The sequence below is a fragment of the Choloepus didactylus genome, chromosome 23 (assembly GCF_015220235.1).
Source record: "Choloepus didactylus isolate mChoDid1 chromosome 23, mChoDid1.pri, whole genome shotgun sequence".
NCBI classification, from domain to species: Eukaryota; Metazoa; Chordata; class Mammalia; order Pilosa; family Megalonychidae; genus Choloepus; species Choloepus didactylus.
The window spans coordinates 20,873,357-20,889,249 of NC_051329.1; the positions used below are offsets into that span (position 1 = coordinate 20,873,357).

General features: G+C 40.6%; 2 protein-coding genes and 1 non-coding gene across 3 annotated transcripts; 2 read left to right on the plus strand and 1 right to left on the minus strand.

The window, feature by feature from the left end:
* Nucleotides 1-403: 403 nt before the first annotated feature.
* ALKBH2 (alkB homolog 2, alpha-ketoglutarate dependent dioxygenase) lies at nt 404-4,273 on the plus strand. The gene is made up of 3 exons (XM_037816957.1): nt 404-1,388; nt 2,454-2,652; nt 3,764-4,273. The coding sequence occupies exons 1-3, from the start codon at nt 1,091-1,093 to the stop codon at nt 4,068-4,070; spliced, it is 804 nt and encodes a 267-aa protein (XP_037672885.1). The 5' UTR covers nt 404-1,090; the 3' UTR covers nt 4,071-4,273.
* Nucleotides 4,259-11,748, minus strand: USP30 (ubiquitin specific peptidase 30). Its single transcript, XM_037816959.1, has 5 exons — nt 11,617-11,748; nt 10,872-10,952; nt 10,549-10,768; nt 7,308-7,428; nt 4,259-6,744 (listed from the first exon to the last, which is right to left on the minus strand). The coding sequence occupies exons 3-5, from the start codon at nt 10,667-10,669 to the stop codon at nt 6,480-6,482; spliced, it is 507 nt and encodes a 168-aa protein (XP_037672887.1). The 5' UTR covers nt 10,670-10,768; nt 10,872-10,952; nt 11,617-11,748; the 3' UTR covers nt 4,259-6,479.
* A 2,430-nt stretch (nt 11,749-14,178) lies between these two features.
* Nucleotides 14,179-14,285, plus strand: LOC119519663. Its single transcript, XR_005214065.1, has one exon. It is a non-coding gene; the product is annotated as a U6 spliceosomal RNA (small nuclear RNA).
* Nucleotides 14,286-15,893: the final 1,608 nt, after the last annotated feature.

A 15,893-nucleotide genomic window follows, 5' to 3' on the forward strand; every position in this document is an offset into this window, starting at 1 on the left:
TCCCTCCCCCCCCCACCCTTCCAAAAGGTGAAGCAATTCAAGCCCAGAGGGGTTAAGTGACTTGCTGAAGCTCACACAGCTAGTCTAGGAGACAGAAATGGAAGCCAGCAGAGGCCTGACTGCAGAACTCGTGCTCCTATCCCTGACAGTATGCTGGTGGCCCAAGCCCTGTCAGGACACCAAAATAATCCCCGGTGAGAGGCGACACCCAACAATAACTCCCAAACCACAGATGATCCTTAGCAGTCGCAGACCAAACTGTTAAGCTAAAACACGGCAATGCCTGCAATGCACTGCGAGGCCAACAGGTGGCGCCAGGGGCCGTCCCACCGCCTTGCTTTGCAAATTCCCGGGACATTTCCCAGCCTGCAGCGCGAAATCTACCCGGAAGCAGTGGCTGTGGCGCGGGGAGGGGGAGTGTTTTCTCTTTTCCTCCGGTTCTTTGTAGGTGTTTGTAGGATTCAGAGCTTCGCGGGTGGTGTCTGAGAGTTTAAAGAGAACGCTCACCGCCACCACCTTCCACGCACGTGTTAAAATTCTTATTTTCTATCAGAATTCAGCGTATGTGTTTGACCATGTTTAACTGGTTTATCGTATCTATTTGAGTATTATAGTTACCTATTGTAGTACTGGTGTGGGGGGATGGTTATCCTTAGGGAGTATTGTAACCAGGAGATAGTGGCACTGCTTTCCTGGGTAACTTCAGGCAGTTTGCCCATCTGTAAAATGAGGGTTTAAACTGAATTGTTGGTTTCCAAATTTGGTGTGGCGTGAGGAATTCCTGGGGGGAGCTCCTTAAAAATGTCAGGCGCTCGGGGGTGGGGTGCAGACACCTCGGGTTTTGCAGGCTAGCTGGCTGATTCTCATGCGCAGCCAGGTCCGGGAAGCTCTGGACCGCATCAGCCCTAGGGGTCCCTCTGGCTTTAAGATTCCCTACTTTTCTAGGATACGGTTTTAAACTTACAGTGTTAAAGAATGCTTTGGGACCGCTTTGCTGAACGGCTTTTTGCATCAGAGACAGGGCCTGGGCAGCCTCTCCCTTTTTCTTTGCTTCGCCTCTGATGCCCAGCCCTGACCTTGTGGAGCCAGGATGGACAAATTCCTGGTGAAGGGGGCTTTAAAGGGTCATTTGGAAAAGAGGGAAGAGGGAAGCTTAGGGCAGGAGCAAGAGCAGATGGGAGAATGCTCCACCATGTTGGGAGGCGATAAGGAAAGCACAAGGAAAAGGCCCAGGAGAGAAACCCTGGAGGATGGAATCCCCTTGGCAGGCCTCAGCTGGCGGCACATTCGGGCTGAGGGCCTAGACTGCGATTACACGGTTCTCTTTGGCAGAGCTGAGGCAGATGAGATTTTCCGAGAGTTGGAGAAAGAAGTAGAATATTTTACAGGTAAGCCAAGGACTGCAGTATAAGTGTATGTTGAAGGCTTGTTTGATATAACCAGCCTATGTTTAGAGAAATCTGAATGCAGGAGTCGTTAACTACTGACAGGTTGGTTAATTGATTCAACAAATATTCCTGGGCCCCTTGGGATACAAACTTGGGGGGGGGGGGCAAGATTGTGTGTGTACCGGCTCACAGCTGGCTCCTGATTCTCAGTAAATCTCCCCACAGATTCTACTAATCAGAATCATCCGGGCAAATTTAAAACAAAAACAAAATGATGCAGGTTTCTACCCAAGACCAATTGAATCAGTTTGGGGGGTGGGGGTTCAGCTTGGGCATCAGGGTTTTTAGAAAGCTTCCATGTGATTTTAACGTACAGCTAGGGTTGAGAACCAGTGGTTCTTTGGGAGGGACAGGCAAATAACCAGGTAATTCCTCTACAGCAGTGGTTCAGCATCCCCTGGAAGGCTTGTCAGGACTTGGATTGCTGGGCCCAATCCCACGCAACTCTTAGTGTCTAAGGGTTTCCGGGAGATGTAGATGCTACTGGTCCAGGGTCCACACTCAGAACCACTGCTGTTGCCTGTGACGAGCATCCAGGGGTCTGGCAGAGCACTCTGAGAATCCCACAGAAGTCTCTAGCCTCCAGCCTGAGCTGCCTTAACGCCATCCTTCATGAATCCACAGGCCCTTGGCTGCCCCAGTTGACACAACCACCTTAGTGTGTGACTTAACTTCACCGTGCTCCAATTTAAGCCTCTTCATCTGTTTTTCTCCTACTGTAGTTAAGACAATTAGGTTACAGTGGTAATAAAATACTGGACTGGGACTGTGTTTCTCTAAGTGTAGGACAAGAATCTGTTCTTACGTGAACATTTTGAGCAATCCCATAAGAGTTTTCCGGAGGGGTCCTCGGTCAGGGCATTAAAATAACATTGAACAGTAGAGGAAAAAGTTATTCCTGTTTTACTTCCCCTTCAATCCTGAAGGCAGATATGTAGGGCACTTGCTTGTCTGGCTTTGAGGGACTCAGAGGGTCAGAACTCACTGTGCGCTCCATCTGAACAGGTGCCCTGGCCAAGGTGCAGGTGTTTGGGAAGTGGCACAGTGTGCCCAGGAAGCAAGCGACTTACGGTGATGCTGGGGTGACCTACACATTTTCAGGCCTAACTCTGTCTCCAAAGCCCTGGATCCCAGTTCTAGAGCGTGTTCGGGATTGTGTCTCTCGGGTGACTGGACAGACCTTCAACTTTGTGGTCATCAACAGGTGATACCCTACCTGGTTTTTAACTTCCTTTTCTTTATAGGCCAGTGGACTGGATTTTCTTAATCTCTGTCTTCCAAAAGGAAGAGTTTAGGATTCTACCATATTTTATTCATTTGTACAACAAATACTTCTTTAATGTTCAAGGGATAGAACGGTGGAATGGCATAAGCAGTCTTTCTGGAGCTCACACTGTACTGGGAACTGGTGAACAAAAAATCGAACAAGATAACTTCAGACAGTGCTGAGTGTCTGGAAGAAAAATTAAACAGGCTGATTTGAGTGAGAATGACTGAGATCAGGAAGGGGTTGACTACAGGGCTGCATTTGTAAAAAGCAGCACTATTGACACTGTAAGCCGGATAATTCTTTGTTGTGGGGCTGTCGTGTGCATTGTAATTATAGGGTGTTGAGCAGCATCCCTGATCTCCACCCACTCCATGCCAGGAGCACGCCACCCCCACCCCCGAGTCACGGCAGCCTAAAATGTCTCCAGACTCTGGGGGTCATGATCATGCCTTTTGAGAACACCTTGGTTCAGGGGAAGGTCACTTTGAATGAGGTGGTCGGTGGTGGGCGGGGGGAGGCTCACTGAGGCAGTGGCATTTGTGGAGTGAGCAAGCCACCCGGACACCTGGAGGGAGAAGCAGAGGGAGATTAGAGTCTCTACAGAGCAGAAATCCACTGTAGTGTCTGGAAAGCAGTGAATGAGGGGAGGGGTATGGGGTGAACTCAGATGTAGGAAGGGCCCAGACTGTGCCAGGGACGTGCATTTTATTCTAAGTGTCGGGAGAAACCAGTTTATGTGACATAGGAACCAGGACAACTCTTTAAGACTTGTTTTTGGCCTCTTTGGTGTGTTAAGTTTTAAAGCATGTGATCAAATGGGATGAGATAAAGGGAAAATGCTTCAGACTCGGCTCATCTTTAGAACCAGATAAAGACCTCAAGCCCTTGCGGAAGCAGGGATAGCTGTGCATGTAGCGCCCTTTCACACTTACAATATTCTATAATTAATATTTCTTAGCCCAGTGTAATAAAATGAGGGGTGACTTGGTTGGTGCTTCTCAGGAAGGTGTTGCTTTTATGAACTGTACTTGTTTTCTCACTGCAGATATAAAGATGGCTGTGACCACATTGGTGAGCACCGAGATGATGAGAGAGAGCTGGCTCCAGGGAGCCCCATCGCCTCTGTCTCTTTCGGCGCCTGCAGAGACTTCGTCTTTCGGCACAAGGATTCTCGAGGGAAGAAGCGCTCCCGCAGAGTGGAGGCGGTGCAGCTGCAGCTGGCCCACGGCAGCTTACTCATGATGAACCACCCGACCAACACCCACTGGTATCACAGTCTTCCCATCCGGAAGAAGGTTCTGTCTCCTCGAGTCAATCTGACATTTCGGAAAATTCTGCCTATTAAAAAGTAAAAACGTTTTTACCAGTCAGTATTTCTGTTTTCTCTTTTCTGCTCTGCTCTTAGAGGGAGCTGACATTCCCTTTACCAGCAGAGAACATAGAAGAGGTTTAACCAAAGTGTAGAGCTTATTATGCAAGAGTGCTGAATTCAGAAAGATGATGTTTGTACCAAATCAGTAAATAATAAAAAGAATACCAGTTGACTTTTTTCCTAGCAAAATGATTCTTTTATTGCTATAATACACAGCAAATATAAAAAGTACCTTTAGCAAATACATAAACCAGCAGTTATTATGGCGTAAACTACTAGTTTAACTTAGCTGTTTGCAAAAGAATCTAACTTCGTGAACTTTGTAAATAACTTAAAACTGGAAATAAGATGATCTGGCTGCTACTTAATTCCTAATAATTTACAAAATGAGAAAATCAGCTTTAAGTCAAGTTAATCGACTTTGCACAGACATCATTCACATTTACAATCTTGGCTCAAACCCTGTCTTCTAACCAAAGAACTGCTTAAAACTATGGTAAAAGGGAAATCCCCCTTTCAGGCCCGACATCTCTCTCTAACGGCAGATTTCAAAGAGTAACCAATGGCAGAAGAGCAGTTACTCAAAGTTACAACTTTGCAGTGCAGTTCAAGGTGACACAACTGAGTATTTGTTCAACCAGATTCAGGTAAAATAAGTCCGTTCCTTTCAACATCAAAGCCAGGGTTTGCAACGGAATCAGTAAAGGACATCAGCAGTGAATGGATCAGACGGTTCAAGCTGTTCCTTTCACACTTAAGTTCACAGCCTCAAGTCCCTTCACAGTATATTCTACTGATAGCAAGAGTTACTAAGTCCTCAAGATGCACACTGGGTCCAGCAGAACGTTGATCTCCTGGGCTTCTTGCACTCTGAGCTGCCATCAAGGCAGTCTTGAAGTATCCGGCATTTCTCCCCCACCAAGGGAAGCACAGTTCTTAGCCTTACCTCGGGTGACTCTCAGGATGAATCTAATTCCAAATCTTATCTCTGAGGAATCCGTTTGAATTTGGTATCTTTTTTATTTTTTAAATAGAAAAATCTAGCTAAAACACAGGTACTACTGTGCAATCAAAGTTCCTTTGGCCCTTGGCTGCATTCATGAGACTTATCTGAAAAGGGAAGAAAATGCTCAATAGTCTTTTTACATTAGGCTACTGGAAAAGAAGATAAATATAGAATATGGTCATATAACAAAAATGAGCAGTAGAAAAACAATACTAGACATCTGCTGTAGCTATGTGTTTAAAATAAAAGACTTCTTCCTTTTATGGAAAAGCCTGGCCTCTGATGGTCATCTGCTCTAACCCTTCACTTTACAAATGAGGAAACTGGGGTCAAGAAAGTCTGCAGCCCCAAAGCCTATCTCTCTTTTCCTCATCCACCTCTCAAAGCTGGGATTGTCATTTCAACACAGCCCCAGGCTCCTATCTAGAAATGTTAAGTTTAAGAGCTCTGTGTGGGCAAGAAATAAATAGGTGAAAATAATTTTCCACAGTGGATCCTAGTGTCATAAAGGGTTTTCTACAGAGCAGAGGTTTGGTATGGGAGTCACACAGAAAACTGCTCACGTCTGGCTATTCACACAGCTTATGATATTGTATAATTAATATCTCTTAGCCCAGTGTACAAAAGATAAAAGGAACAAGTAAGCATTTCACTTAAACTGACAAAGTAGTTTAAGAATTTCCCCAAGGAGCAGATTTGGCAGATGTGCCTTTGCCACATATAAAGAATTGAAAGATTAGAAAAAGACATACAAAAGGAAGGTGTGTGTTCTTTAAGCATCTTTTACCTGTTCTTTTGCTATCCATGGAGTAACTTAGAAGGACTAGAGCTTTTCAAATATTGTTTATATGACTCTTAGATAATGTATATTTTCCAGAATGGATGTGCTACAAAAGCAATCAAAAGTGAAAGGCACTTTTTCTTTTAAATTGACTGCCTTTTATAACTTCACTAATTCAGTCAACAATTTTTATGGGCCTGCCTATTAAAAAATAAAATATCTTTTTTATATGCTGAAACATCAGAGGATTAGACAAAGTAACTCTGCTTGAAAACACTGAACATATTAGAATATAAAAAAAGTGGCTTCCAGATCTGATTTCTTTTTAATTACCTGTATCAGATGATTAAAAAGACGCTCTAGACATAATGAATGCTTTCCTAACATGATGACCCCTTTCAGTGCACACTAGAAGAGCTGCTCAAAGGAGCTGCATTTAGCAGGAATCAGGGCCACCAGCTCCCAGGTGGAACCTGCTCTTTCAACACACAGAAGGCAGAAGGACTCGAGTGGGGCTGCTTGCATAACACACATATGATTTTGCTTTTGTTCTGAACAGTTCAGACAGTTCCATCAGCTCTAGCTTTGCAGCTGGGGCAGGGTCACTCTTCAGCCTTGTACTCCTGACTCTGGTGCTGCATCTTGGAAAGAACACGCTCATAGAACAGCAGGTAAGCACTGGAGGACAGAACCTCCTGCAGGCTGGCTTTGCGGACAGTGTCGTCAGAAATCCACAGCCACTGACTGCTAGTTGAGAGAGGGTTCTTGGCCGAGGGTGGGGACCGTCGGTAAGTCACAAAGTGTCCAGAATGCATGTCTCCATGGTGGACAATAACTGCCATCAGCTGGAAGAGGTATGTGGAGGAGCTGAATGGTAGCAACAAATGTGAGAGGTTTACAAATATAACAAAGAAGGCTTTATAGGCAAGGACAAAAAATAAAAAGATCCCAGATTCAATAATAGGGGACTGATGAAATAGTACATCCATATAGCTAAATACAATACAACCAATACAATACAGATCTATATTTACTCTTATGACAAGATGTTCCATTCTATGAATATATGTATTTGTGTGTATACATATACTCACACTCACAACTCTAGAGGGTTAGACCTTAAAGATTTAACTGGTCATCTCTAGGGGGTATCTCAAGAAATTAAAAATGTTCTTCACTTTATTTATACACAAGTACACATAAGATGTATATATATTTAAATTTTGTATATTTTTACAATTCTTATTTTTAAATGATTTCTATTTTGAACAAAAACAAGAGAATGCTTAATGGTAAAATTCTACTTTAAAATGTAAAAAAAAATTAATCTCTAAATTTTAATTAATTAATTTCTGTGAAAAGCTGGTTTTAGAAACTGAGAACTAGCAGCTTACAATGAATGAAGAATGTGCTTCTAAACAGTAGCTCACCTGTAGTCAGGAACAACTGGGAGAGGGAGTGTCACTGGGGTCGGCAGCATCGGCAATAAAGATGGGGAGCAGGCGCCATTCATAAAAATTTGTGTTTTGGGGCCCCCTGGCTGACTCAGAACTGCAAGAGAAAAAGGCTCAAATTAAAATTAGCAAGTGGCTCTGAGTAAATATAACATGGTTTTGATTACCTTGAAAATTAACTGTCCTATAATGCTATAAAGAAAAAATATGTATTTTGGATTAAATTGAGCCATAAAATTTCATCTTTTTCTGTCCCTGACTAGTTTAATCCCAAATAGGGGAATTGTACCTGGCTCTTGGTCCACTGCTGAGCCTGGACAGCTTTGTGAATCTTTGAGATTCTGTGCCAGTTTAGATATATTATGTTCCCCAGGAAAAAGCCATGCTCTTTTAATCCAGTCTCTTGGGATACTGGGATTAGGTTGTTTCCATGGAGATGTGACCCACCCAACTGTGAGTGACACCTTTGGTTAGGGTGTGACCTCTCATTGAATATTTCCATGGAGGTGTGGCCCCGCCCATTCAGCGTGGGCCTTGATTACATCACTGGAGTACTTTAAAAAGAGCCACACACAATGTCCATGATCAACTGTACAAATACTAGAAATCACTTCATGAACCAGAACAAATGTATGACAATACAATTAGAAGTTAATAATAGAGGGGCATATAGGGAAGAACTATATACCTATTACAAACTATATACTACAGTTAGTAGTATTTCAACATTTTTTCATAAACAGTAACAAACGTACTATATCAATACTAGGAGTCAACAATTGAGGGGGGTTGGTTAGGGATAGGGGAGGATTAGAGTTTCCTTTTCTTTTTTTCTTTTTTCATCTTTCACTTTATTTCTTGTCTGGAGTAATGAAACGTTTCTAAAAATTGAACAAAAATTAAGTGTGATGGATGCACAGCTGTATGAGGGTACCCAGGGGCAAGTGATTGTATACTTTGGATCTTTGGATAATTGTATGGTATCTGAACAATCTCAATAAAAATGGAAAAAAAAAAAAAAAAAGAGCCACACAGGCGCAGACGGTTGCTGCAGCTGAGAGACACACTTTGAAGACGGCTGTTGGAAGCTGACATTGATGTTTTGGAGAACACTATCTTGAAACACAAGCTGGGAGCAAGCAGATGCCACCCACGTGGTTTCCCAGCTAACAGAGGTTTTCAGACGCCATCGGTCATCATTCAGTGAAGGTACCTGTGCCAGTTTGGATGTATTATGTTCCCCAAAATGCCATTATCTTTGATGCAATTTTGTGGGGGCAGTTGTATTAGTGTTGATTAGGTTGGAATCTTTGGATTGCTTTGTTTCCATGGAGATGTGACTGGTAACACCTCTGATTAGGGTATATGACCTCTTGATTGAATGTTTCCATGGAGGTGTGGCCCCACCCATTCAGGGTGGGTCTTGATTAGTTTACTGGAGTCCTATAAAAAGAGCTCACAAACAGAGGGGCCTCAGAGCAACTAAAGGAGGAGGAGGTGCAACTTACAGAGACATTTTGAAGACGGCCATTGAAAGCAGAGTTTTGCTGTCACTTGGAGGCACCAGCCCAGAGTTTGCCCCAAGAGGCTGATACAGAGAATTTTGCCATTTTGAAACACAACCTGGGAGCAAGCAGATGCCAGCCACATGGCTTCCCAGCTAACAGAAGTTTTCTGGACGTCAATGGCCTTTCTCCAGTGAAGGTACTCTATTGCTGATGCCTTACCTTGGACAATTTATGGCCTTAAGACTGTAACTGTGTAACCAAATAAACCCCCCATATAAAAGCCAGTCCATTTCTGGTATTTTGCAAATGGCAGTATTAGCAAACCAGAACAGTTTCCTATTCCTGTTTGCTGAAGACACATGCTAAAGTTAAGCAGTTGCTAATTTACCAGCATTTTGACCCAAACCACAGTTTCTCAACCTCGGCACTGGGAGGAAGCCTTTGTGGGGGAAGCTGTCCTGTACTTTGTGGGACGTGGCACAGCATCCCTGGCCTCCACCCACTAGATTTTAGTAACGCCCCCCCCCAGTTGTGACATCCCAAAATGTCTTCAGATATTGCTTAATGTCAAGGAATATCAATATGTAAGAGCATTAACAAATATTTGTGAGGGTAGACAAAATAATTAAGGTAATATTTCCATCGCTTTCCCTTTCAACTGTCATAATTAGGGGACTTTCAGTATCAAGTGGTTCACTGTTGACATTTCTGGCCAGGGCCAGCGTGCTCTGACTGCTAATGGGCCTCACCACAGCCTGGGAGAGGAGGAGACGAAGGTGAAAAGGTACATAGTTAGCAAGAAGGGCCAAGTTCAGTGCCCTCTCCCTACCCCAGCGGTTCCCTTATGCTAATCTATTAATGGCCCAAGGAAGGGCAAAATAGTCTCCCTGTAAGGATGTCTTGCCAGGCAATTCAGTTGTTGCAAAAAAAGAACAAAAGTAGTAAAGGACACTAAATCAGAAAATACAGGGGTGCAGGGAAGAAAATCCTGACAACTGGAAGCAGCATGTGGGTGGCTGGTTTAGGCTTTGAGTCTTTAAAGTCATTGGATTTTAGTTTCCTCCTCTGCAATTCAAAAGAACTCAATATATACAATGCCTTTAAAAAACTACCCCAACACTACTTCTATGCTAGCTCTCTCATTTGCTATTGCCCTGAACTAACCATTTAACCTCTTGGAGGCTCAATTTTCTCATCAGTAAGTCTGAGGGCAATAATAGCTACCTTGATTTACTGGCACTCAATTCACTTGATTAACCTCAATTGAGGACAATAACAGAATCAGACAAATAATTCAGGATAGAAGTAGCAACACAAATATGATCTTTGATGACTTTTAGCCAGGATATTTCCTCCCCACATTTCCTATATAAATGAGATGATTGTAGCGGGGATGGGAGGAAGAAAGAAAAGAAATTCATTGGAATGATGTGATGTAAGCCAATTATTATTGACATCCAGAAAGGATGACTGCAAACTTAAGGTTTTCTCCTTACAGATTTTCATGTATAATACAGTTTTTAAAACTATGTATGTCATTACTATATAATTTTAATATCCCCAATCCTGCTTTTCTCAAGAATTTAGCAGTCATGTGCAAGCCTCCCCTTCATATAAGTAACCTGGGAGGTGGAGGCAGCATATCATAATGGCAAACTTCTTTTCTCTCTGTCACGAATTCCTAATATATTAGCAACCTGGCCACCCACCTGAGTTGGGGGCTGCAGGCCCATCCTTCAGTTGTAATGCTGGGCCGACATTATTATTAAGTTTTGGATTGTGTTGACCGGGTTTATGTCCAAGGAGGTGATACTTGTAGATGTCCATCATCAAGAATTCATTAAACTGCACATGCTCATGCCGCTTCAGAGGTGTGCCGTGGCTAGACCAGCTCAGTCGCTGTAGGTGGATGCACAGACACTGAGGGAGCTGCAGGGTGGGGAAGACAACCAGAAAGAGCCGAATCTTTTCAGGAGGGAGACACAAAGCGTCCTCAAAAGCAAAGCCAACAAGGTGAGTGGTGCAGGCTCACCTTCCCTAGTTTCAACTGTTTAACAAAAGTGGTCCTCTGATGTTCCACCTTTTCTCCATTCAACGTCCCTTTTGCTTCAATCTGAAATAGAAGAAACAACAATTTCTCTGCAAAAATCCTTGAAATAGGACATCTGCAGATCAGGTTGGTGTTATACCTGTATTCAATTGTGCTTTCATTGCAGTGGGGTCTGGTTAATGGCCAGTGTAAACTACCTGCTGAAATGAACTTAGCTGCCCAATCATCTATGAATTGTTTCCACTGATCCCTCACGTCTTTAAATAACCATAACAGTGAAAGAAAGAGAAAAGAGAAGAACCAACACTGAAACTCTGATAGTGGCATGTAATCTATTTTGTTTGGTGTCTTGAAAAATTATATTCCACACAGTTCCTCTTAATTTATATGGTGAAATTCAGTTGCTTAGGGGGATCAGCTAAGTGGCATAGGTTATGAGGCAGGGTGTGGGACAAATAGGAGGTAGCAAATTGAAAAGTGCACATCCCATCTAAAAGCATGACATTCACATTTTTTTCTTTAAGCACTCTGTATATAGAACAAAAGTCACCTAGAAAAGAGATTTTGGTCCATGGGCTGCCAACTTCCAAACCAAGTTAGGTAGAGGTGGTTGTGGCTGAAAAGATCCATTGGGTGTCATCATAGAGTTCAGGCCAATAGTGTGCGAAGCACTATATAAAGACACACAGGCTAGCTGGGGAGATGACATTGGAGGTTAAATGCATACCTTTGTACAGTTGTCACATACAACATCCCGCACTGATTCTGATGAGATAAAGTGGTGCAGGCAGTGGTCTAGGGTCAATGGATGACCCTGCAGCACAAGAAAAAGGAAGTTATTATAATTTAAAGGAGAGCTATATTGAAATTCTTAACAGATAGCAGTGTGAATCCCAGAGCTTTACTGTTGCGTATGTAGGCAAAAAAGTTTCACAGATACAACTGAGATGTTTCCTGAACAAATGTGGAGCTCAAAATTTCCTTGACTTGCTATAACTGACAGATTCAAGAGTATGAGGAAGTAACACTGCAGACTAGTATGGACTCCACAGTTTTAAATATCTTTGAATTTGAAATCTGTATTATTTATATATACATATGCAAAAAGCCAAAATTTCTGTAGCAAGAGAAAAACCATCTGCCTTCCTCTCTCCCATATGCAGGCTATGATACTAAACATTAAAGCTAAGACAGGATTCAAACAACCACATGTCTAAGAAACCCATGCTACCTGAGTCACATAAAATGCATAAAATCCTTTCAGATTTAAACATCCCCAAAACACACCCAAAATAAACCATGGATCAGTACATACCCATGTGGCAGCTGGAATACTTAGTGAAAGGCTATCAAACGTATCAAATCGAACAGGACTCTGAAACAAACATTGCAGAAAATCCAGAAAGGACTCAAGTTCAATTCAAAGTTTTATGGATGGGAAGATATATGACTATGAAACTGTCTAATGTATAGATGTCCAATGTTAAAAGGAACATAATATAAATACTCAGAAGCAAATTCTATTAAAAACAACCTCATAAACATAGGAGGTACAGTAATACTAAAAGATAGCTTGGAGAAACTAAATGATTACATATCTGATCCAGCAATTCCGAGATTTTATCCTAAGGAAGTAACCACTGACATAGCTACAGGGAAATTTGTCACAGTATTACATATAACAGCAAAAATTTGAATAGTCAAAATTTCTAGGGAATGGTTAAAAAAATTATGGCATGTCCATGCTAAATGGCCACTAAAAATAATGTAGTAAAAGAAAGATTATGTGGAAAGCTGTTCATGTTATGTTATTAATTGCCCAAAAGTACATTATAAAACACAGTGGGAGTTCTTGCTTTTGGAAATGCAGAGTAGCTTAGCTGAAATATCCTTTCTTGAGATAACAATGATAAAATCTGGACCAAACCAAATCAAACCAAAAAATCAAAGCTATTTGAAGGACAGAAGGGCTACCAAAAGCTACCAAAAGAAATTGGAAAGAAATCAACCCTTAAAAAACAGGAACTCTATGGGTAAGATTTGCATGTTGGTGGCTTTTTGACTCAGGGTACTCCCCAATCTACGCAGTCAATTCAGGGTGGCAAAGGGCAGCAGTCTTTCTGGGTTGAAGTACCAGAGGACAGAGTTTAAAGCTGGCAGAAAGGCTGGGGGAAATCCAGAAAGAAGGGGGGCACAGAGAAGATGAGCCCCAAATCGGTATATAAATTCTGCCCAACTCCATGGCTGACCACTGAACTACACATACACAGGAGAGATTCCAGGGAACTGGGAAAAAAGCAGCAGTTGGAAGCTGAAAAAACTGAGCAGAGAGTTCACCTGCTGCCCCCAGTAGGCGAGACAGAGTTTGGAGTTTGAGCTCAGCCAAATTAAGTGCCTGTTAGAACAAATTCAACATTTTTCAGAGAAACATAACAGAATCCAAAGTCTTTACTACGTATCATTAATGATGTTAAATGTGCAATAACTAGACATACAGAGAAAGAGGAAAATGTGACCCACAGTGAATAGTAAAAGAAATGACCTAGAATTTAGCTTGCAAAGACCTTAAAGAAGTACTATGACTATGCTCAAGGACTTAAGGAAAACACAGTTCTAATGAATGGACAAATGCAGAATCTCGGTAGGGAAATGGAAACTACAAAGAAGAAGCAAAAGGAAATTATACAACTAAAAAGAACAAAAACTTAAATGAAAAATTCACCGTATATACTAACAGAGATTGAAGACGGAAAAACAGTCAGTGAACCTGAAGACAGATCAAGAGAAAATTATCTAATTTGAAGAACAAGGAAAAACACTGAAGAAAAATAAACACAGCCTCAGAAACCTGTGGGACAATATCAAGTGGGTCTAACATGTAATTAGAGTACCAGGAGAGGAGAATGAGGTAGAAACATTTTTTGAAAAAATAATGGCTAAAACTTTTCCAAATTTGGTGAAAAATATAAATGTGCAGACTTTAAAAACTCAGCAAACCCCAGCAGGATACATATGAAGTAAACCAAACCAAGGCACAGAATGATCAAAATGCTGAAATCCAAAAATAAAGAGAAAAATCTTGTAAGCAGCGAAAGGGAAAAACGCAACACTTTACATACGGAAGAACAAGATGAATGATGGCTGACTTCTAGTTAGAAAAGACGAAAGCCAGAATACAATAAACAATGTCTCTAAAATGACAAATTTAAAATAAACCAAAACAACAACAACAAAACATCAATCCAAAATTCAATATCCAGCAAAAACTATTCTTCAAAACTGAAGGCAAGTGCTCTCCTCGGCAGCACATATACTAAAATTGTAATGATACAGAGAAGATTAGCATAGTCCCTGCACAAGGATGACATGCAAATTTGTGAAGTGTTCATATGTTTAAACCTACAACTTCTCTTTAAAAAAAAAAAGGAAAGCCATGTAGAAACCAAAAAACATGAAGTCTCATTTAAATAATTTGCATATGAATAAAATATAATTGAATTTGTAATGAGCAGATCATCTGCAAGAAATATTAAAGGAATTTTTTTAAGCTGAAGGGAAAAAACATCAAAAGGACTTGGATCTACAAGAAGGAATGAAGAACACTGAAAATGATAAAACATAAAATACGTATTTTTCTTTTTTAAAAATTTATTTAAAAGAAACACAACTGTTTAAACAAAATTTGTGGGTTTTATAACATATGTAAATATAATAAATATTACAAAAATAGCGTAGGAAAGGATTAATAGAACTATACTTTTGCAAGATTCCCATATTTTACCTGAGGTAGTATATTAACTCTAAACACACTACGTTCAATTTAAATCCCATATTGTAATTCCTAAGCAATCACTAAAAACAAAAAATGCAAAAAGATATAGCTAAATTGCCATAGAGGAATTAAAATGGAAAACTAAAAAACATTCAATAATCCCAAAAGAAGGCAGGAAAAGAGAAACAGGAACAACAACAAAAACAAAAAAGATGGGACAAATAGAAAACAAATAGTAAAAAGGCAGACTTAGAGACAACCATACAAATACTTACATGAAATGTAAATGGACTAAACACCCCATTAAAAGACAGGGATTGTCAAGCTGGATAAAAAAGTCAATTATACACTGTCTACAAAAGCCATACTTTAAATCAAAGACAAAGATAGATCAAAAATGAAAGAACAGAAAGCCATATACCACAGAAACACGAGAAAAGCTAATCAGACAGAACAGACTTTAAGACAAGGAGTCTTACCAGAGATAGAGACACTCCATCATAATAATGAGTTATCTCATCATAATTAAATAAATATGTATGTGCCTAATAACAAAGTTTTAAAATAAATTCAGCAAAAAGCTAGAGGACTAAGAAAGAAACATAATTTGCAATCACCATTGGAGATTTTGACAACCCTCTCTCAGTAACTGATAGAACTAAACCAAAAATCAGTAAAGACATAGAAGATCTGAGCAATAGTCTACCACCCTGAACTTGTTGACATTTATAGAACACTATACCAAGTGACAGCAGAACGCATTCTTTTCAAGTGCACTTGGCTTTTCAAGTGCACTTGTTCACCAAGATAGATCATATGCTGGGCTATAAAATAAGTCTCAGTACATTTTAAAAGGCCAAAGTATCACAGAGTATGCTCTCTGATATAATGGAATTAAAATAGAAAGTAATAACCATAAGATAGCTAAAAAAGCTTCAAATATTTGGAACTTAAATGATACACTTCTGACAAACACATAAATTAAATAAGAAATCATAAGGAAAACCAGAAAATATTTTTAACTGAATGAAAATGAAATACAACAAATCAAAATCTGTGTGATACAGAAAATTGTAGCTTAAGTGCTTATAATAGAAAAAGAAGAAAGGCTTAAAATCAATGATCTAAGTTTCCACCTTAAGAACCTAGAAATAAACAAGCAAACTAAATCCAAAGTAAGTAGAGGGAAGGAAATAAGAAATGTAAGATCAGAAATTAATGAAACAGAAAAC

What these genes read in the sequence shown, in the direction of transcription:
- ALKBH2 (XM_037816957.1), top strand. Translation starts at nt 1,091, where the DNA reads ATGGACAAATTCCTGGTGAAGGGGGCTTTAAAGGGTCATTTGGAAAAG. An exon ending in AGAAGTAGAATATTTTACAG is followed by an intron (nt 1,389 to 2,453) that starts GTAAGCCAAGGA and finishes CCATCTGAACAG; the next exon opens with GTGCCCTGGCCAAGGTGCAG. An exon ending in AACTTTGTGGTCATCAACAG is followed by an intron (nt 2,653 to 3,763) that starts GTGATACCCTAC and finishes TTCTCACTGCAG; the next exon opens with ATATAAAGATGGCTGTGACC.
- USP30 (XM_037816959.1), bottom strand. Translation starts at nt 10,669, where the DNA reads ATGATGGACATCTACAAGTATCACCTCCTTGGACATAAACCCGGTCAA. An exon ending in GCCTGCAGCCCCCAACTCAG is followed by an intron (nt 7,429 to 10,548) that starts GTGGGTGGCCAG and finishes TTTCTCTTGCAG; the next exon opens with TTCTGAGTCAGCCAGGGGGC. An exon ending in CCAGTTGTTCCTGACTACAG is followed by an intron (nt 6,745 to 7,307) that starts GTGAGCTACTGT and finishes GCTACCATTCAG; the next exon opens with CTCCTCCACATACCTCTTCC.